Below are 20,753 nucleotides of genomic sequence, written 5' to 3' on the forward strand. Positions count from 1 at the left end.
CCAACACTGGAAGTTTTTAAGAAGAGATCAGACAGCCATTTGTCTGAAATGTATAGGGTTTCCTGCCTGAGGAGGGGGTTGGACTAGATGACCTCCAAGATCCCTCCCAATTCTGTCTATTCTATTCTATTCTTATTTCTGTTCTATTCTTATTTCTATTTATTCTTATTTCTATTATATTCTGTTCTTATTTCTATTCCATTCTTATTTCTATTCTATTCCATATTTCTTTTCTATTCTATTCTATTCTTATTTCTATTCTATTCTATTCTATATTTTCTATTCTATTCTTATTTCTATTCTATTCTTATTTCTGTTCTATTCTGTTCTTGTTTCTATTCCATATTTTCTATTCTTATTTCTATTCCATTCTTCTATTCTATTCCATATTTTCTATTCTACTCTATTTTATTCTTATTTCTGTTCTATTCTGTTCTTATTTCTATTCTATTCTTATTTCTATTCCATTCTTCTATTCTACTCCATATTTTCTATTCTACTCTATTCTATTCTATTCTTATTTCTGTTCTATTCTGTTCTTATTTCTATTCTATTCTTATTTCTATTCTTATTTCTATTTATTCTTATTTCTATTCTATTCTTATTTCTATTCTATTATTTCTATTTTATTCTATTCCATATTTTCTATTCTGTTCTGTTCTATTCTATTCTATTCTGTTCTGTATTTGATTATTCTATTCTATTCTATTTTTGCATTTGAAGGTATTTCTTAGAGCTCAGAGTTCAGTTTGACGACTAGACTTTGACGTGGCCGTTTCTTAAGAGGGGAAAACGGGAATTCCCCCATCCTTGTCTTCGTAAATAAGAAATTCCTTACTTTGGGACCTTCTGGAAAGAAACTGGCAGGTGTGATGTGGTCGTTCCATATAGAAAACCTAGGAACTGTATCACACTCCACACCCTTCTTCCTGTTTCCATCCTGAACGGCTAAGGAGCGGCAGAAAAACTGGGCTGGAGAAAGGAATACATTTCCCCTTGATCTTCATGGCAGGAAAGACCAAAGCAAATAAATCTTTAGCTTGGCATAGAGAAAAGGAGAAAACAAGGACTCACACAAACACACCACCCTAAAGAGAACACTTAGGTCACGTTCCCTGAGCAGGAAGGAAGAGAAAGATAAAACCCTTTGATCCATTTTTTTTAAAAAAAGTGTTGATCAACCATCCGGAAATGACTTCATTATCTTTGTTCATCCGTCGCTGGAAAGTTTTTCCCCCAAAGAGAGATGCCTCAAGTCCTCGGCATACGACCAAAACCGAGTCCCCAATTTCCGTTGCTAAGTGAGACAGTCATTCAGCGGATTTTTGCCCCATTTTATAAACTTCCTTGACACCCTTGTTCAGAGAATCGCCTGACCCCGGGACATTGCGACCGTCATAAATATGAGTCGGTTGCCAAGGATTTGAATTTCGATCACGTGACTCTGGGGATGCCCCAACGGTCGTAAGTGTGAGAAACAGTCCTGAGCCCACTTTTTTCACTGCTGTTGTAACTTCAAACAGTCACTAAATGAAGCGTTGTAAGTCAAGGACTGCCTGTATTTTAGAAGAAGAGCATTTTATTGTGGCAATGTTAACGAAGCTCATTTGTTTCCGGAGGGATTGCAAAGCGGCTCACGCATAAAGGAGGAAAACAAACATGAAATCCATTTTTATTTGCCAGAAAATATCAGCAGATGCAAAAGTATTTTAATTAACAGAGAGAGAGAATCAAGATCACGTGAAGTGTTAATACCACTTTACAAGGTCTTGGTAAGGCCACACTTGGAATATGGCATCCAGTTTTGGTCACCACGATGTAAAAAAGATGTTGAGACTCTAGAAAGAGTGCAGAGAAGAGCCACGAAGATGATCAGGGGGCTGGAGGCTAAAACATATAAGGAACAGTTGCTGGAATTGGGGATGTCTAGTTTAACGAAGAGAAGGACGAGGGGGGACAGGATAGCAGTCTTCCAATATCTCAGGGGCTGCCACAAAGAAGAGGGAGTCAAGCTATTCTCCAAAGCGCCTGAAGGCAGGACAAGAAGCAACGGGTGGAAACTAATCAAGGAGAGAAGCAACCTAGAACTAAGGAGAAACTTCCTGACAGTTAGAACAATTAACCCAGAGGAACAACCTGCCACCAGAAGCGGTGACTGCTCCAACACTGGAAGTCTTTAAGAAGAGACTGGACAGCTATTTGTCCAAAATGGTATAGGGTTTCCTGCCTGAACAGGGGGTTGGACTAGATGACCTCCAAGGTCCCTTCCAACTTTACTACTACTACTACTACTACTATTATTATTATTATTATTATTATTATTATTATTATTATTAATTTCTCCAACTAAAGAATGTTTTTTTTTTAAAAAGCTACATTAGATCACCAAGGCCCGCTTTGTGGCTGAATCGACTCCTTCCTCCCTTTAAAATATTTTCAAAAGAAATGCTGGAATGTTTCCCATTCACTTGAATTTCCCTCGCTTTTTTTCTCCTCTTTTAGAGGATACGGTCTACCTGCAACAGACCGACTGTCTCAAGGAATACGTGCTGAACGAAACGGGGAGAATTTATTACGGAACAGAAAGTCAGATTGGGGAGCGAACATGGAACTACGCCCAGGTAAGATGCTTTTTCTCGTTGCAATAATGTTTGAGGAGCGAATGGTCTTTGAAAGGACTCTGGAGTTATAGCTGTGCCTACAAATCCCAAATCGCCTTTGGGTCATATTTCCTGTGAGCAGCTGCCCTGCAAGAATTTAGTGGCTATTTTGTTAAGGTTGAAAAACTGAGAAATCTAAGGAAGCAGTGAGGAAATATAAGATGTTTGATGTGATGAAGAAAGAAAGAAAGAAAGAAAGAAAGAAAGAAAGAAAGAAAGAAAGAAAGAAAGAAAGAAGGAAAGAAGGAAGAAAGAGGGGGAAGGAAGGAAGGAAGGAAGGAAGGAAGGAAGGAAGGAAGGAAGGAAAGAAAGAAAGGAAAGAAAGAAAAGAGGAGGAAAGGAAAAAAGAGAAAGAAAGAAAGAAAGAAAGAAAGAAAGAAAGAAAGAAAGAAAGAAAGAGGGGGAAGGAAGGAAGGAAGGAAGGAAGGAAAGAAAGAAAGAAAGAAAGAAAGAAAGAAAGAAAGAAAGAAAGAAAAGAAAGAAAAGAGGAGGAAAGGGAAAAAGAGAAAGAAAGAAAGAAAGGGGAAGGAAGGAAAGAAAGAAAGGAAGGAAAGAAAGAAAGAAAGAAAGAAAAGAGGAGGAAAGGGAAAAAGAAAAAGAAAGAAAGAAAGGAAGGAAGGAAAGAAAGAAAGAAAGAAAGAAAGAAAGAAAGAAAGAGAGAGAAAGAAAGGGGAAGGAAGGAATGAAAGAAAGAAAGAAAGGGGAAGGAAGGAAGGAAGGAAGGAAGGAAGGAAGGAAGGAAGGAAAGAAAGAAAAGAGGAGGAAAGGGAAAAAGAGAAAGAAAGAAAGAGAAAGAAAGGGGAAGGAAGGAAGGAAAGAAAGAAAGAAAGAAAGAAAGAAAGAAAGAAAGAAAGAAAGAAAGAAAAGAGGAGGAAAGGGAAAAAGAAAAAGAAAGAAAGAAAGAAAGAAAGAAAGAAAGAAAGAAAGAAAGAAAGAAAAGAGGAGGAAAGGGAAAAAGAAAGAAAGAAAGAAAGAAAGAAAGAAAGAAAGAAAGAAAGAAAGAAAAGAGGAGGAAAGGGAAAGAAAGAAAGAAAGAAAGAAAGAAAGGGGAAGGAAGGAAAGAAAGAAAGAAAGAAAGAAAGGAAGGAAGGAAGGAAGGAAGGAAGGAAGGAAGGAAGGAAAGAAAGAAAGAGGAAAGAAAGAAAGAAAGAAAGAAAGAAGAGAGAGAAAGAAAGGGGAAGGAAGGAATGAAAGAAAGAAAGAAAGAGGAAGGAAGGAAGGAAGGAAGGAAGGAAGGAAGGAAGGAAGGAAGGAAGGAAGGAAGGAAGGAAAAGAGGAGGAAAGGGAAAAAGAGAAAGAAAGAAAGAGAAAGAAAGGGGAAGGAAGGAAAGAAAGAAAGGAAGGAAAGAAAGAAAGAAAGAAAGAAAGAAAGAAAGAAAGAAAGAAAGAAAGAAAAGAGGAGGAAAGGGAAAAAGAAAAGGAAAGAAAGAAAGAAAGAAAGAAAGAAAGAAAGAAAGAAAGGGGAAGGAAGGAAGGAAAGAAAGAAAGAAAGAAAGAAAGAAAGAAAGAAAGAAAGAAAGAAAGAAAGAAAGAAAGGAAGGAAGGAAGGAAAGGAAGGAAGGAAGGAAGGAAGGAAGGAAAGAAAGAAAGAAAGAGGAAAGAAAGAAAGAAAGAAAGAAAGAAAGAAAGAAAGAAAGAAAGAAAGAAAGAAAGAAAGAAAGAGAAAGAAAGGGGAAGGAAGGAAGGAAAGAAAGAAAGAAAGAAAGAAAGAAAGGGGAAGGAAGGAAGGAAGGAAGGAAAGAAAAGAGGAGGAAAGGGAAAAAGAAAAGAGAAAGAAAGAAAGAAAGAAAGAAAGAAAGAAAGAAAGAAAGAAAGAAAGAAAGAAAGAAAGAAAGAAGAAAGAAAGGAGAGGGGAAAAGAAAGAAAGAAGAGGGAAAAGGAAAAAAGGAAGGAAGGAAGGAAGGAAAGAAGGTAGGGAAAAAGAAAGAAAGAAAAGAAAGGGAGAGAGAGAGAGAGAGATTAGACAGTTATTTGTCTGAAATGATATAGGCCAGAGGGATGGACTAGAACACCTTCAGGGTCCTTTCCAATTCTGTTTTTCTGTATAAACAAAAGCTTTATTAGTGAGGAAGGGAAGGGAAATAGAAAAAAAAAGGAAAGGAAAATAGAAAAGAGGAAAGAGGAAAGGAAAGAAAAAGAAAGGTAAATAGAAAAGATATTTTTTTAGAGAGGAAAATCACTTTGGATGGGTGGAGGGAGGGATAAATAGATGGAAGGAGGGAGGGAGGGAGGGAGAAGAAATGAAGGAAGGAAGGAAGGAAGGAAGGAAGGAAGGAAGGAAGGAAGGAAGGAAGGAAGGAAGGAAGGAAGGAAGGAAGGAAGGAAGGTTGAAAATGACACCAACATGGCTAAGTTCCTCACTAGGGTAGGGGAACCCCCAGAACGTGGTCCAAATGGCTGCTCCGTTGACCTTCCTTCTTTTCTCCCATCAGTTTGACCAAGGGATCCTGGATGCCTGTTTGTTCATGCTGGATAAGCGCGGGATGCCTCACGCCAGTCGGGGAGATCCGATCATGGTTTCCCGCGTCGTCTCGGCCATGGTGAGTTGTGATAATGAACCCAGATGGGAAAATGCCAATTATTATTTCATTTATCTGACTGCACGCTTTCCACTGTTTTTGTTCATAATCTTCCACGATTACTTCAATTAATTCTCCCCGTCCTTTCCTTTCTTCAGTAGCCATTCTCTGTATTCCTTTCTTTTCTCTCTCTCTCTCTCTCTCTCTCTCTCTTCTTCTTGGGCATTAAATTAGCTAACTAAATCCAAGTTCAGCTGCGACTTAGCAACTGAGTCCAGATAGTCCTTGATTTACCACCACGGTGGAGCCCAAAATTTCCATTGCTAAGCAAGACCCTTGCTGTGAGTTTTGCCCCGCTTTACGACCGTTCTTGCCACCATTGTTGAGTGAATCACCACAGCTGATATGTTAGCAACACCGTGGTTGTCCGAGGTCGCAAAAGGGGATCACATGATCACACGGCGACCATCTTAAAGACGAGTCAGTTGCCAAACATCTGAATTTTGATCACATGACCGTGGGGAGGCTGCAACGCTCATAATTGGGAAAAATAAAAATCTCTGTGTCGCAATTTGGCTAGAACGCAAACTTTGGATACACACGTAGTCCTTGACTTACAATCGACACTTCGAAGTTACAACGGCACGGCACTGAAAAATGTGACTCGTGACCGCTTTTCACACTTAACGACCGTTGCGGCGTCCTCACGGTCACGTGATCAAAATTCAGAGGCTTGACAACTGACTCGTATTTATGATGGGGGGGGATCCCTGTTGTGACTTTCTGACAAACACAGTCAGATTCGTTTAACGACTGTGTGGCTAATTTAGAAACCGCAGCGATTCCCTCAAAAACCGTAGCAGGGATGATCGTCAAACTCACTTAAGAACTGTCTCGCTTAGCGGCCAAAATTGCGGTCGTAAACCGAGGACTGCCTGTCTCCAAAGACGGAATTAACACCCTCTCTCACCTCAGCTTTCTGTTTTTTACCCACCAGTTCTATTTGCACAGATCTGTTAATATGTCTATTTTTTAAAAAAATAAATAGTCCAGGGAGAACCAAATATACCACAAAAGCCTCATTTTTCTGGATTTGTACATTTAATAAGTATTTTTAAATAAAAAAATAAATAGCCAAGGGGGAACAAAATATACCACAAAAAACTCATTTTTCTGGATTTGTACACTTAATAAGTATTTTTAATAAAAAAATAAATAGCCCAGGGGGAACCAAATATACCACAAAAAACTCATTTTTCTGGATTTGTACACTTAATAAGTATTTTTAATAAAAAAATAAATAGCCCAGGGGGAACCAAATATACCACAAAAAACTCATTTTTCTGGATTTGTACACTTAATAAAAGTCAATTGCGGGAACGTGGCGCAGCCTTTCAACCTGACGAATTAGCAAATGTGTAAATTAATTGAGGCAGGTCTGGTACATCCGGTTGGATCGACCTGTTTCTGTTGAAGGAAATCACACAGGTGAAGCCAAGGCCTGTCTGTCTTTTCGTCCATAATTGGGGTGCCTTTCTTGCAATATTGGGGAACAGGATAATTGCTTAGGTTCCCCGACGTTAATCAGAGCCTTTTTGTTATCGTAAGGCCGGATGGCTGCTTCACCAGGCCTGAATCACACACAATATTCTTCAAAGAGGCCACGATGCGTTGGGAATTATCACAACGGGGTGTATCTCATTCCTACTGCTTCTGTTTAATTTCCTCTCAGCTCCTCTGCTTTTTCCTGTCCCTTTGCTGGCTCAGCGATGGTTAGGCCCCGAGGTCATTCTTCTCACCACAATCCACACAAAAAAAACTGTGTGCTGTAATAAACCTGAAAGGGTCACAAAACTTGAGAAACCACAACGAGCCACAGGAATGACCTCTTGAGGAAACGACACTGTAAGAGTTATACGGGCGCAATAAAAACAGAAATTCAGGCCAGGCAAGGGAGAAAACCTTGAAAAGAATCTCAGATATTTTAGGCCAAGCGATGATTTATTTATTTATTTATTTTTGTCTACAGCTAGTCCTCCACTTATAACCAGAATCGAGAGCAGACATTCGGTTGTTAAGTGAGTTGGGCTTGGTTTTACGACCCTTTTCCCGTGGTCGTTAAGCGAATCGCTGCAGCTGTTAAATGAAACAGGCGGTCCTTAAACGAAACTGGCTTTGCTGATCAGAAGTTGCTTGGGAAGGTCACAAATGAATAGAATAGAATAGAATAGAATAAGGGATAGAATAGAATAGAATAGAATAGAATAGAATAGAATAGAATAGAAAATATGGAATGGAATAGAATAGAACAGAATACAGAAAGAAGAAAAGAGAAATAAGAAATAGAATAGAATAGAAAACAGAAAGAATAGAATAGAATAATAAAATACAGAATAGAATAGAATAGAATAGAATAGAATAGAATAGAATAGAATAAGGGATAGAATAGAATAAGGGATAGAATAGAAAATATGGAATGGAATAGAATAGAACAGAATACAGAAAGAAGAAAAGAGAAATAAGAAATAGAATAGAATAGAAAACAGAAAGAATAGAATAGAATAGAACAATAAAATATAGAATAGAATAGAATAGAATAGAATAGAATAGAATAGAATAGAATAGAATAGAATAAGAAATAGAATGGAATATAGAATAGAATAGAATAGAATAGAATAGAATAGAATAGAATAGAATAGAGAACAGAATAGAATAGAATAGAATAGAATAGAATAGAATAGAATAGAATAGAATAGAAGGGACCTTGGAGGTCTTCTAGTCCAGCCCCCTGCTCAAGCAGGAGAACCTAGACCATTTCAGGGGATCACACGACTCTTGGACGTTGCAACCGTTGTAAATATGTCCCGATTCTCAAATATGCCTAATCTGATCTTGCAATAGTCACAAGTGCGAGGACCAGCCATGTCATTTTTTTTTCAGTGCCCTCGTGACATCCCTGCCGTAGGCCTTGTTTCGATCCACGACGATGTTGTGTTGTTTCCTCCCCAGGTGAACTCTCTGGACGACAACGGCGTGCTGGTCGGGAACTGGACCGGGGACTACTCCCGCGGCACAAATCCTTCAGCCTGGGTGGGCAGCCGGGACATTCTGCTGAAGTATCTCCGTACCGGATACCCCGTGCTCTACGGGCAGTGCTGGGTGTTTGCCGGCGTCGTGACCTCAGGTGGCCGCTGTTCGCGGTTGACGTGGGGAGGGTAGTGGGTCACGAGAAAAGAAACGAGAGCATCAAGGAGGGTGCGGGGGGGGGGCTGTTCTAGGTTGTGTTTTGTTTTGGGGTTTTTTTTTTTACAAATTTTATTAAATGTACATTTTAAAAACAAAAATGGACATGATTCAACTTCCCTGGCTTCATGCTATTAGTATTACCTTATGTTACAGAAAGAACAACAGAAACTTAAAATACATTCTATAACAGCACAGAGTATAACAAACTGTGCGTATAACATCTGTAAACTTTTTGATAAACCATTTTTCAATCGTCAAAATAAATATTAAAAAAAAAAAAAACTCACCAACATGCTGGAAATTTAGAAGGCTTCCATGGACTTACTATGTGATAGTAAGTCCATGGACTTACTATCACATGTGGTGGGAATGTTCAAAGGGGCAAAATTTTGGGAATCGGATAAAAAATTGGCTGGAAGAAATACTATTACCAAAAATTGATTTAAAACCAGAAACCTTCTTATTAGGGATTATTAATGATAAACTCAGCAAAAACATCTTTTTACTTACTATGGCATATTTTAACCACAGCAAGATTGGCATGCGCCTAAAAATGGAAAGGAAAGGAAACCCCCACTGAGGAAGAAATAATAAATAACATTTTATCCTGCGCCGAAATGGACAGGTTAATTCTAGAGATTAAAAGTAAAATGGAAACAGAGTATTATGAAATTTGGAAAAATGTGTACGATTCGTTAGAGATAAGGAGGATCGCTGAGATGATTATCGATTGACTAGTTGATATCATGTTGTTGTTGTTAATTGCGAAGTCGTGTCCGACCCGTCGCGACCCCATGGACAATGTTCCTCCAGGTCTTCCTGTCCTCTACCATCTTCTGGAGTCCATTTAAATTCACACCTACTGCTTCAGTGACTCCATCCAGCCATCTCAGTCTCTGTCGTCCCCTTCTTCTAGTGCCCTCAATCTTTCCCAGCATTAGGCTCTTCTCCAGTGAATCCTTCCTTCTCATTAGGTGGCCAAAGTACTTGAGTTTCAACTTCAGGATCTGGCCTTCTAAAGAGCAGTCGGGGTTGATCTCTTCTAGGACTGACTGGTTTGAACGCCTTGCAGTCCAAGGGACTCGGAGGAGTCTTCTCCAGCACCATAGTTCAAAGGCCTCAATTCTTTTGCGCTCAGCCTTTCTTATGGTCCAGCTTTCACAGCCATACATTGCAACTGGGAAAACCATGGCCTGGACTATACGCACTTTAGTTGATATCATAAGGACTTCTTATTAGTACCTATATTAGGACACAACTGGGGCTGGTCTAGATTGTGGAGGTTTTTAAAAAGAGATTGGAGAGCCATTTGTCTGAAATGGTCTAGGGCAATGGTTCTCAACCTGTGGGTCGGGACCCCATTTGGGGTCGAACGACCATTTCACGGGGGTCGCCAAACAACGCAGTCCGCCATTTTTCCCCCCCTTTTCCTTAGCTGTGCTACTCCCTTTTATTCTATTGGCTTTTGAACGCCAATAGAATAGACTCTCTTGAATAGAGTCTAATTCTATTGGCTTTCAAAAGCCAATAGGAATTGTCCAGGCTGTCTCTGCCCTGCTGAGCCCGCCAAAAGCCCCAGTCTGCAAACAGTGCTGCACCAGTTGAGTAGTCCTTGACTTACGACCGGTTGAGTAGTCCTCGACTTACAACTGGTTGGGGGTTGCGGCATTAAAAAGGTTGAGAACCACTGGTCTAGGGCACAGGTCGGCAACCTGCGGCTCCGGAGCCGCATGCGGCTCTTTGAGCCTTCCCATGTGGCTCCCAGCCTCCTCTGCCTTTGCAGAGAGAGACAGAGACAGAGAGAGGCAATTGCGCTTCCCTGCTTCTCTCTCTCTCTCTCTCTCTCTCTCCCTCTCTCTCTGTGTGTGTTTGTGTTTTTGTGTGTGTGTGTGTGTCTGTGTGTATGTGTAAAAGAGAGTGCACTCACAGTATTCTCCGAGGAGCTGAAAAGCTTACTGGGCGGAGCTCCTCCCTTTGCTGCGTCTCTGCAGGAAGCAGGAAGCAGGAAGGGCAAGAGAGAGCTAGCTAGCCCAGCTAGGCTGACTCAGGAATTCTGGGAGTTGAAGTCCATGAGTCATAAAAGAGACGAGGTTGCTTGTTGGACAACAGCTTGAAGCTTGCCAGGTGAGCAACAGATAGGAGGGGGGGAGAAAGAGAGAGAGAGAAAGAGAGAGGGAGGGAGAGAGAGAGAGGAAAGAGAGAGAGAGAAAGAAAGAGAACGGGGGAAGAGGAGTGGCAGACCAAGGGCAGATAGAGAGGGAGGGAGAGAGAGACAGACAGAGAGAGAGAGAGACCCTTTTGACATCTAAAATGAAGATAACACTGCATATATCCTTTTTTTACCTGTGTGTGTGTGTGTGTGTGTGTGTGTGTGTGTATATACACATATACATATATATACACACACAGATACACACAGAAACACACACACACACACCTATAATAAAGGTAAAAAAGGATATATGCAGTGTTATCTTCATTTTAGATATCAAAAGGGTTTTGCGGCTCCCAGTGTTTTGTTTTTGGTGGGAAACGGGTCCAAGTGGCTCTTTAAGTGTTTTGGGTTGCCTACCCCTGGTCTAGGGTCTCCTGCTTCAGCAGGGGGCTGGACTGGAAGACCTCCAAGGTCCCTTCCCATTTTGTGATTCTACTATAACCTGGCTCCAGACTTTTCCTTTTAATCTTTTAATCCAATCAGTCCTGTAGGGGGGAAAAAGGGAGAATAATAATAATAACAGAATAATAACTTTTAATTGCCGTCGAGACTTCATAATTTCTCGATGGCCAATGAACCCCGCACACGGACACCTTTTGCTCTAAGTTCAAGACAGCAAGCATCCCATCAGAAAAGTCCCCCCCCCTCAATTTTGGGGGATACCGATAGAGTGCAACCATTAGGCCTCTCTGCTGATACCCTTCCTCTCTGTCTCTTTCCCTCCCCAGTCCTGCGGTGCCTGGGCATTGCCACCCGGACTGTCACCAATTACAACTCGGCGCACGACACGGATGTCAGCCTCACCATGGACATCTACTTTGACGAGAATATGAAGCCCCTGGAGCACCTGAATGCTGACTCTGTCTGGTGAGGACTTGGAACCTTCTCCTCCTCCTCCTCCTCCTCTTCCTCCTCCTCTTCTTCCTCCTCCTCCTCCTCCTCCATGGACGTTGGGGTGGTGTGGATGAGGACAGGTGTGCAGAGAAGAACAACAATAAGTTAGTCTCCTGTTAGCTGGGCCTTCAACTTGATCAGTGTTCTTCAAGAGATCAAGAAGCATCCGAGGTTAACAAATCTTGGTCGCCACGGTACAAAAAAGATGTTGAGACTCTGGAAAGAGAGCAGAGAAGAGCAACAAAGAGGATCAGGGGACTGGAGGCTAAAACCTACGAAGAGCGGATGCAGGAATTGGGGATGTCTGGTTTAATAAAGAGAAGGACGAGGGGGGACATAATAGCAGTCTTCCAATATTTGAGGGGCTGCCTCAAAGAAGAGGGGGTCCACCCGTCCCAAAGGTGCTTTTTCAAATGGTAACTGGACTTTCTTGTTTGTCCTTGAAGATGTTTCCCTTCTGATCCAAGAAGCTTCATCAGTTCTGACTTATTCAGTCATAACTCAAGAAGTTTCTTGGAGGAGAAGTGAAACGTCCTCCAGGAAAAAACAGAGAAAGTCCAGTTGCAACTTTTGAAAAAGCACTTTTGGGACAACCGAGACCTGGATAACTGAGAATTCTCCACAGACAAAGGGGTCCACCTGTTCTCCAAAGCCCCTGAAGGCAGGACAAGAAGCAGCGGGTGGGAACTAACCAAGGAGAGAAGCAACCTGGAACGAAGGAGAAATCTCCTGACAGTGAGAACAATTAACCAGTGGAACAGCTGGCCACCAGGAAGTTGTGAATGCTCCATCACTGGAGGTTTTGACGAAGAGACTGAAGGGCTGCTATTTGTCTGAAATAGTATAGGGCAGTGGTTCTCAACCTTTTTAATGCCGCAACCCCCAACCGGTTGTAAGTCGAGGACTACTCAACCAGTCGTAAGTCGAGGGCTACTCAAATGGTGCAGCACCGTTTGCAGAATGGGACTTTTGGCGGGCTCAGCTGGGCAGAGACAGCCTGGACAATTCCTACTGGCTTTTGAAAGCCAATAGAATTAGACTCTATTCAAGAGAGTCTATTCTATTGGCTTTCAAAAGCCAATAGACTAAAAGGGAGTAGCACAGCTAAGGAAAAGTGGGGAAAAAATGGCGGACTGCGTTGTTTGGTGACCCCCGTGAAATGATCGTTCGACCCCAAATGGGGTCCCGACCCACAGGTTGAGAACCACTGATATAGGGTTTCTTGCTTGAGCAGAGGGTTGGACTAGATGACCTCCAAGGTCCCTTCCAACTCCGTTCTTCTGTTACATACTGAATGCTTGAATTTCCTCCTTGCAGGAATTTCCACGTGTGGAACGACTGTTGGATGAAGCGACCGGATCTGCCTTCAGGTTTCGACGGGTGGCAGGTGGTGGACGCAACCCCCCAGGAATCCAGCAGTGGTAAGTTTGGGGGGGGTGAAACAGAACTCCTATGAAATGGGTGTCAAGGTTCCGACGGATGAACCCAACTGAGTGAACGCCGCCAAGATGATCCAGTCTCTCAGTGCAAAACTTTATTGAGTACGTCCTTTTGGCACGAACGAAAGCGAAACCAGCTCCGGTTAATTCCCGCGCAAACCACTATAATTAAAATATAGAACCCTCCATTCCCTTCTTAGTGAAGGTCACATTGTCTAATCAAGTGTCAAAATACCGTTATGAGAAAGTGTCTATAGGTTGGCAAACATCTGCTGAAACGTCCTTGGTTCCCACAACTTGACTTCTTGTTGTCTGGAGTTTGCATTCCATTTCCCCCTCTCCTTATGTTGGCAATATCATGTGCGTGCTTCGAACTTGATGACGAGATCTCCACATTTGGAACCCTGGAGAAGGTTCCAGATTGGAAGCGTGACGCTGGGTGGAGGAGTCGGTCCTTCTTCTACCTTTCCTTCCTCGCGTCACCTTCCATGTCTTCCCACAGGGATCTTCTGCTGTGGGCCCTGCTCTGTGGAGGCCATCAAGAACGGTCTGGTCTACATGAAATACGACGCTTCCTTCTGCTTTGCCGAGGTGGGTCCTTCTTTTAGCGATGGACAGATCCCGGGAGGCTTAGTCGAAATCGGTCCTTCAGGCACAGCGGGGAGAAAATTGGCAAGAGGACGGATGAGTGACGATTTGTCTCCTCAGGTGAACAGCGACAAGGTGTATTGGCAACGCCAGAGAGACGGCACCTTCAAGATCGTCTATGTAGAAGAAAAAGCCATCGGGCATCTCATCAGCACCAAAGCCGTGGGATCCCATCAGCGCCAAGACATCACGAACATTTATAAGCATCCCGAAGGTACAACAACGCTGAGCGGGGAAGGATTGGGACAACGGCGACATAAATACAGTTATTCCTTGACTTGCAACCATTTGTTCAGTGACCGTTTGACATTATCAACTGTACTGGAAAAAAAGTACGTTACCGCTGTTTTTCACACTTACGACCGTGGTCATGTGATCAAAATGCAGATCCTGACAACTGACTCGTATTTATGACGGTCGCAGTGTCCCAGGGTTGGTGGTCACGCGATCCCCTTTTGCAATCTTCTGACAAGCAAAATCGACGGGGGAAGCTGTATTCACTTAACGACCGTGTCACTAATTTAACAACTGTGGTGATTCACTCACTCGTAAAATAAAATTAGCAAATGTCTCGCTTGGCAACATAAATCTGGGATTCAGTTGTGGTTGTAAGTCAAGGACTACCTGTAAAGCAAGGAAATCTGGAGTTATATTTTGGGGGTGGACTTTTTGAAAAGAAAGGAGCAAATCCTATTTTCTGCTTTTATTCCGATACAAGAAGGAAGATTTATTTCTGTTCTGTATGCATTTCCATCAGGAGCTTGGGATTTCAGATGACTTCAGGTAGTCCTTGAGAGATGGTCATGTTGCTTATGTTGCTAAGTGAAACATTTGTTAAGTGAGTTTTGCCCCATTTTATGACAGGTGTTAAGTGAACCATTGCCTCTGCTAAGTTAGTAACAAGGTTGTTAAGTGATCTGGCTTCCCCATTGATTTGCTTGTTAGAAGCTCGCAAAAGGGGATCACGTAACTCCGGGATATTGCAACCGTCGTAAATATAAACCAGTTGAATATTGAACATGTGACTGGGGGGGGGGGAAATGCTGCAACAGTCGTAAGTGTGAAAAACAGTCCTGGGTCACTTTTTTCAGTGCCATTGTAACTTCGAACGGTCACTAGATGAACTGTTGTAAGTCGAGGACTGCCTGCATTTCATCAAGGTCTTCTTCGTATCTCTCTTTGATCCGAGGGACCCCTTTTTTGAATTCTCCGTTCTTTCTCTCCACAGGAACGGAAGCGGAGCGCAAAGCAGTGGAAACCGCCGCCAAGCACGGCACCAAGGCCCACATCTACACCAACAAGGAGTGGGGAGAAGACATCTCAGTGACGGTCGACACTGAAGAGGCCTACACCGGACAGGACATCTCCTTGAGGGTCATCCTGAAGAACCGGAGTTCGATGCCTCGCAACGTCTCTCTCAACCTCTTTGTGGCGGTCATGTATTACACAGGAGTCACCGGCAGCAATTTTAAACAGGAGCAGCGGCAGGTCCAGATTCCTGCAGGAGGAGGTAACCATCTGCGGCTGCCTGAGGCACGGCATCTTGTGCCAAAACTGGGAGGGACCCGAGGGTATTGGAATTCATTTGTTGGAATGTATTTCAATGCAGCAACTTGAGTAGTATTCAGCCAGCAGATGGCAGTGTTTACAAGTTTGGATCTGTGGTATATATGTTCTTTGTTGAAATAGTTGAGCAGTAAAGCACATGGTGACGGTGCTTTTTGTTTGAGCTATGGTGCTATATATATATAAACAGAAGGAGAAAGGTGCTGCGAAGCGGAACGGGTTATGCGAAATAAGGAAAAGGAAAACTTGGCATTTGTGTATCCTGAGGGTCTCCCCATACATGACCCCAAATTTGTCCGCCTTCCTTCTCACAGCTCAACCAGTTCCGATGGTCATCTCCTATCCCGAGTACAAGACCCATCTGGTGGACCAAGGAGCCATGAAGCTCAGCATTTCCGGGAAAGTAGCTGAAACCGGACAGGTCATTGCGAAGGAGCACACTTTCCGTCTTCGCACCCCGGACCTCACTCTGACGGTACGACATGGACTCTTGGCTGTCTTCACCAGCCGTGTCCGACAAACTAGGATTCTCAGGAGATGTTGGTTAGATAAATTTATTTTTGCAGCTGTCCCCAAATTTGGAGCTACCGGTTCCTGTCAAGAGACGTGTTCTTTGGGATAAGGGGAACTACATTCTACATTAGTCCTCATTTAGTGACTGACTTTTTAAGCGGTTGTTCATAGTTACGACCATGACAAACAAGTAACTTCACGACAACTCTTTGTCTTTACGGCCTTCACAGGTCTGTCAAGCCAAGGAAAGCTCCCGGAAGGTCATAAGCAAAGTCATGGTTTCACTTACTGACCACTTCAGTTAATGACAGGTGCCAATGTGGTGGCTAAATAAGGATGAGCTGTATTCTGTAGGGAGGGTCACTGGGAGTACTGCCATACCATTCAGATGTTTGTAAAAAATACTACCCCTAGGAGGGTGTATTATTTCACTTTGCAAAATTTCCTTTGGATATATCTAAAACCAGTGTTTCTTTGCGCCAGGGAGTAATTATATATAAATATATTTCTAAAATACAGGTAATCCTCGAGTTACGACCACAATTGAGCTCAAAATTTCTGTTGTTAAGTGAAACATTTGTTACGTGAGTTTTGCCCCATTTTACATCTTGCCACAGATGTTAAGTGAAACACTGTAGGTGATAAGTTAGTAACCCGGTCGTTAAGTGAATCCAGCTTCACAAAAGGGGATCATGCGACCCCGGGACGCTGAGACCGTCATAAATAGGAACCAGCTACCAAGCATCTGGATTTTGATCACATGACCATGGGAGATGCTGCAACAGTCATAACTGAAAAATGGTCATAAGTCACATTTTTCAGTGCCGTTGGTGAATGGTCACTAAATGAATTGTTGTAAGTCAAAGACTGCCTGTAGGCCAGCGATTCTCATCTGTGGGTCGGGACCCCATTTGGGGTTGAACGACCATTTCACGGGGGTCGCCAAACAACACAGTCCGCCATTTTTTCCCCCTTTTCCTTAGCTGTGCTCCTCCCTTTTATTCTATTGGCTTTTGAAAGCCGATAGAAGAGACTCTCTTGAATAGAGTCTAATTTTCTTGGCTTTCAAAAGCCAATAGGAATTGTCCAGGCTGTCTCTGCCCTGCTGAGCCCGCCAAAAGTCCCATTCTGCAAACGGTGCTGCACCAGTTGAGTAGTCCTCAACTTATGACCGGTTGGGGGTCGCGGCATTAAAAAGGTTGAGAACCATTGCTGTAGTTCAAATATCTGAACAACCGGTTCTCTGATTGGATGCAGGCCTGGGCCTCCGAGGCCTAGAACGGACTTCCGGAAGTGGTATCCACGTACTTCCGGCGGGCCGTTCTAGGTCTGCGATGCCTCCTCCAGGCCTCCCAGGCCTAGAACGAACTTCTGGAAGCAGTGTGCATTCAGCCGGTTCTCTAAACTCAGCAAAATTTAGCTACTGGTTCTTCTGAACCGGTGCAAACCGGCTGAACCCCACCACTGGTCCTCAACCTACAACCACAACAGGGGCCAGAATTTCTGTTGCTAAACAAGGCAGAGGTTTAGCGAGTCGCAGTGAATTTTGCGACCTTTTTTTTTTTTTGCAACGAATCAGCGCAGTTGCCGAGTCATGCAGTTGTTAAGGGAATCTAGCTTCCCCCGTTGACTATGCTCGTCGGAAACCGGCTGGGAAGGTCACGTGACACCGTGACACTCCAACTGGCATAAGTACACGCCAGTTGCCAAGCGTCTGAATTTTGATCCCGTGACCGTGGGGATTCTGCCATGGTTGAAAGTGCGGGGACCGCTCATAAGGCGTACACCCCTTTTTTCAGCGCGGTTGTGACTTTTAACGGTCCCTGAAGACTAAAATACTATCTGTAGTTTCTTTTTACGGTCCTCTGACGATCCGTTCGCAACCGCTTAGTGCCGTTAATCCTTCCTCGTCTCTCATCCTCTTCCTCTCTCCTCCGCAGCTGCTGGGTCCGGCCATTGTTGGACAAGAAACCCAAGTCCAGATCGTCTTCAAGAACCCTCTTCCTGTGACCTTGACCCAGGCCACCTTCCACATGGAAGGTTCCGGACTTTCGACTCCCAACACGATGACCGTCGGGTGAGTAGACCTGTAGAAAGCTGCCTATTGTGGCGTTTTTGCTCTTCCTATTATCTGGTATTCTCAGAAGACACAGAATGGAAGAACAGAAGAACAGATTTGGAAGGGAAACCTTGGAGGTCATCTAGTCCAACCCCCGGCTCAGGAAGGAAACCCTGTACCATTTCAGACAAGTGACACTCCAGTCTCTTGTCTAATCTCTTCTTAGAGAGTTTTGGAGCACCCACAATTTCCAGTGACAAGCCGTTCCACTGGTTACTTGTTCTCACTGTCAGGAAATTTCTCCTTAGTTCCAGGTTGCTTCTCTCCTTGATTAGCTTCCATCCGTTGCTTGTTGTTCTACCTTTAGGTTGAGCCCCCCCCCCCCTCGAGGAAGACATTTCTTCACCTTTCAGCCCAAATTCGGGACCACCAAAATAATATTTTATTGCCCTGTCCATCTGACACGTGGTGTTTTTTGAAAAGGACAGATCTTTGCAATCAAAAATTTTAAGAAAGAAGTAGGAATTATTTTGTCTCACAAATGGCCTTGTTACCTGGCCAAGTGATCATGCATACTATCAAAGTGTGAAAAAATATTTGGAAGATGCAATTTTCAGGGGAAGGATGGTCTAAGACAGGGGTCTTTAAACTTGGCCTTTTTATGACTTGTGGACTTCCAACTCCCAGAATTCCTCAGCCAGCATGCCTGGCTGGGGAATTCTGGGAGTTGAAGTCCACAAGCAGGGCTCTTCAAACTTGGTCCTTTGATGACTTGTGGACTTCAACTCCCAGAATTCCTCAGCCAGCGTGCCTGGCTGGGGAATTCTGGGAGTTGAAGTCCACAAGCAGGGCTCTTCAAACTTGGTCCTTTGATGACTTGTGGACTTCAACTCCCAGAATTCCTCAGCCAGCAAGGAATTCTGGGAGTTGAAGTCCGAACATCTTAACGTTGCCAGGATTGAGAAACACTGATTTAAGTCACTTTTTTTCCGGGCCGTAGTAACTTCAAACAGTCACTAAGTAAACGGTTGTTAGTCATGGACTCCCTGTGCATCCTTTTTCCTGAGCGGGATTGGCAAACATGACCCACAATCTCTTCTTTTCACGTTGCAGGGATATCGGTCCGCATCAAACGGTGCGACTCTGCCAGAAGTTCACCCCGCTCCGTGCCGGACGTCGCCAGTTGGCTGCCAGTCTGGACAGCCCACAGCTCTCCCAGGTCCACGGCGTGCTAACCATCGATGTGGCCCAGAGCCCTCCACCGGGCCCATCAGCCTCTCCGGCACCTGTCCGGGGTTCTCCCGCCCGGGGCAGAGCCTCGCCTTCCCGCGTCCGAGGGTCCTCGGCAGCCGCTCGATCCTCCCCTGGAAGACAGCCCGCCAACCACAGCACCCCAGCCAATGCCAACACCAACACAAATGCCAACACAAATGCACGGGCTACCCCCAGTCGACAGCCCAATCCCGGACGAGCCCCCAATGCTCACGGGACGACTGCCACTGCCAGGCCAGGGGCCACGGGGCGACCCGTGTGAGCCAGCTCTTAGCCGTGACTGCCGAGTGCGACATGACAGCACAGCCAAACCAGCTGGCAAAGAGAGGAGGGGGGGGTCCCTGCCCAAGCCACAGAACCACAGTGGGGTGCACCAAGCCCACGAGGCCGGCGAAATGTTTTTCCCGGTGGTGACCGTCAGGAAACGTCTCCACTTCTTCACCCACCGATTTCTCTTTCCTTCGCTTTCGTTCTGCTCCCCCCTTTTTCCCGCCTATTATTGTCTTCTGTGAATAAGCACCCAACCGAATTGGAATTTGTAGGGTGCAATTGAGGCATCTTCCCTCTTCCACACCGTTCGTCCGAGATGGGGGGGGTGTTGAGGACTCGGCTGCTCCTCCAGCTCTGGGACCCCCTTCACCCCATCTGCCCCTCCCCACTGCCCCAGGGGCACGACTCACCCACCCCCGTGCAAGGAATGTTTATAACTCGACACTTATATTTCACCGCGATTCTTGTTTCCTTCTTAAACGCGCCACCAATCTTCACGTCTGCATGCTTGTTTCCCACAAATGGAGAAGTTCTGGAGAGCTTCCAACGGAGAAGGCATAAATTTGCTTTTCAAATTATTATTCTTCCTAAGATGAGTGGGGGCCTTTTCACTTGAGCCAAAGGAATTGTCTAGGAATTTTTCCCCATGGTTCCCCCCCTCTTTTTATTTGGACAGATTTGGGGTGGGGGAGGTTGGGGTTTTATTAGCTCTCCTTTTTTTTCCAGGATTTGTCCTGGAAGTGTATTTAAGGGGGAAGTAAATCGAAATCACATGGCTAAGGAAGGTTAATGCAACGTAAGTTTGGCTAGCCATGCTTCTGCCATTCACGCGCTTAAAATATATGCAGATTAAAAGTGTCCAGAGAGCTGATCATGTAACCCTAAAGCGGAGTGGAGACGGTTTTTAATTACTAGCCAGATTCTTGCTCTTAATTATGTTTCTATCGTACTGCATTTAACCTATATGGAAAACGAATGAAGCAAAAAAAAAGAGAAAAGCAAGGAAAAAAAAGCTGTATTTTTTGTGTGTTCGAACTAATATAGGTATTTATTTGAAAATAAATGGTTTTTAACTCTTAGCGTGTTTTTTAAATAGCGGCGTGCTTTTACGTTTTAATTTATTCTGAATTGTTGCTGAGCTATGAAATGTGTGGGTTGCCTGTCGACCAGAAGTCTTGAAATTGTCAGCTGCAAAGGCTGGCAAGATTATTTGAGCCCAGCGTGCTACAAACTGGATCCAAACTGTAAAAGTAGATTAATATCTTTTGACAGGCTGGTCTCGATTTACAGCAATTCATTTAGGGACCATTCAAAGTTACAACGGCGCTGAAAAAAAAGAACGTGTGACCGTTTTTGACACTTAATGACCGTTGGAGCCTCCTCAGGGACAGGATCAAAATTCAGACGCACGGCAACGTGACTTGTATTTATGACGGTCGCCGTGTCCCAGCT

The 20,753-nt window shown here is 43.9% G+C and overlaps 1 protein-coding gene across 1 annotated transcript in view; it reads left to right on the forward strand.

The window, feature by feature from the left end:
• Nucleotides 1–20,380, forward strand: part of TGM1 (transglutaminase 1) — a 56,696-nt gene extending 36,316 nt beyond the window's left edge. Inside the window, exons 5-15 of the mRNA XM_039338035.1 lie at nucleotides 2,503–2,621; nucleotides 5,093–5,200; nucleotides 8,189–8,363; nucleotides 11,369–11,507; nucleotides 12,852–12,955; nucleotides 13,476–13,564; nucleotides 13,682–13,835; nucleotides 14,850–15,131; nucleotides 15,502–15,662; nucleotides 17,641–17,777; nucleotides 18,873–20,380. Of these exons, the coding sequence (XP_039193969.1) occupies nucleotides 2,503–2,621; nucleotides 5,093–5,200; nucleotides 8,189–8,363; nucleotides 11,369–11,507; nucleotides 12,852–12,955; nucleotides 13,476–13,564; nucleotides 13,682–13,835; nucleotides 14,850–15,131; nucleotides 15,502–15,662; nucleotides 17,641–17,777; nucleotides 18,873–19,293 (1,889 nt within the window). The 3' untranslated portion in view covers nucleotides 19,294–20,380. The remainder of the gene's footprint in view (nucleotides 1–2,502; nucleotides 2,622–5,092; nucleotides 5,201–8,188; nucleotides 8,364–11,368; nucleotides 11,508–12,851; nucleotides 12,956–13,475; nucleotides 13,565–13,681; nucleotides 13,836–14,849; nucleotides 15,132–15,501; nucleotides 15,663–17,640; nucleotides 17,778–18,872) is intronic.
• Nucleotides 20,381–20,753: the final 373 nt, after the last annotated feature.

This window comes from Crotalus tigris, unplaced genomic scaffold, assembly GCF_016545835.1.
Source record: "Crotalus tigris isolate CLP2741 ecotype Arizona unplaced genomic scaffold, ASM1654583v1 scf7180000017690.20705106771:4171800, whole genome shotgun sequence".
NCBI lineage: Eukaryota > Metazoa > Chordata > Lepidosauria > Squamata > Viperidae > Crotalus > Crotalus tigris.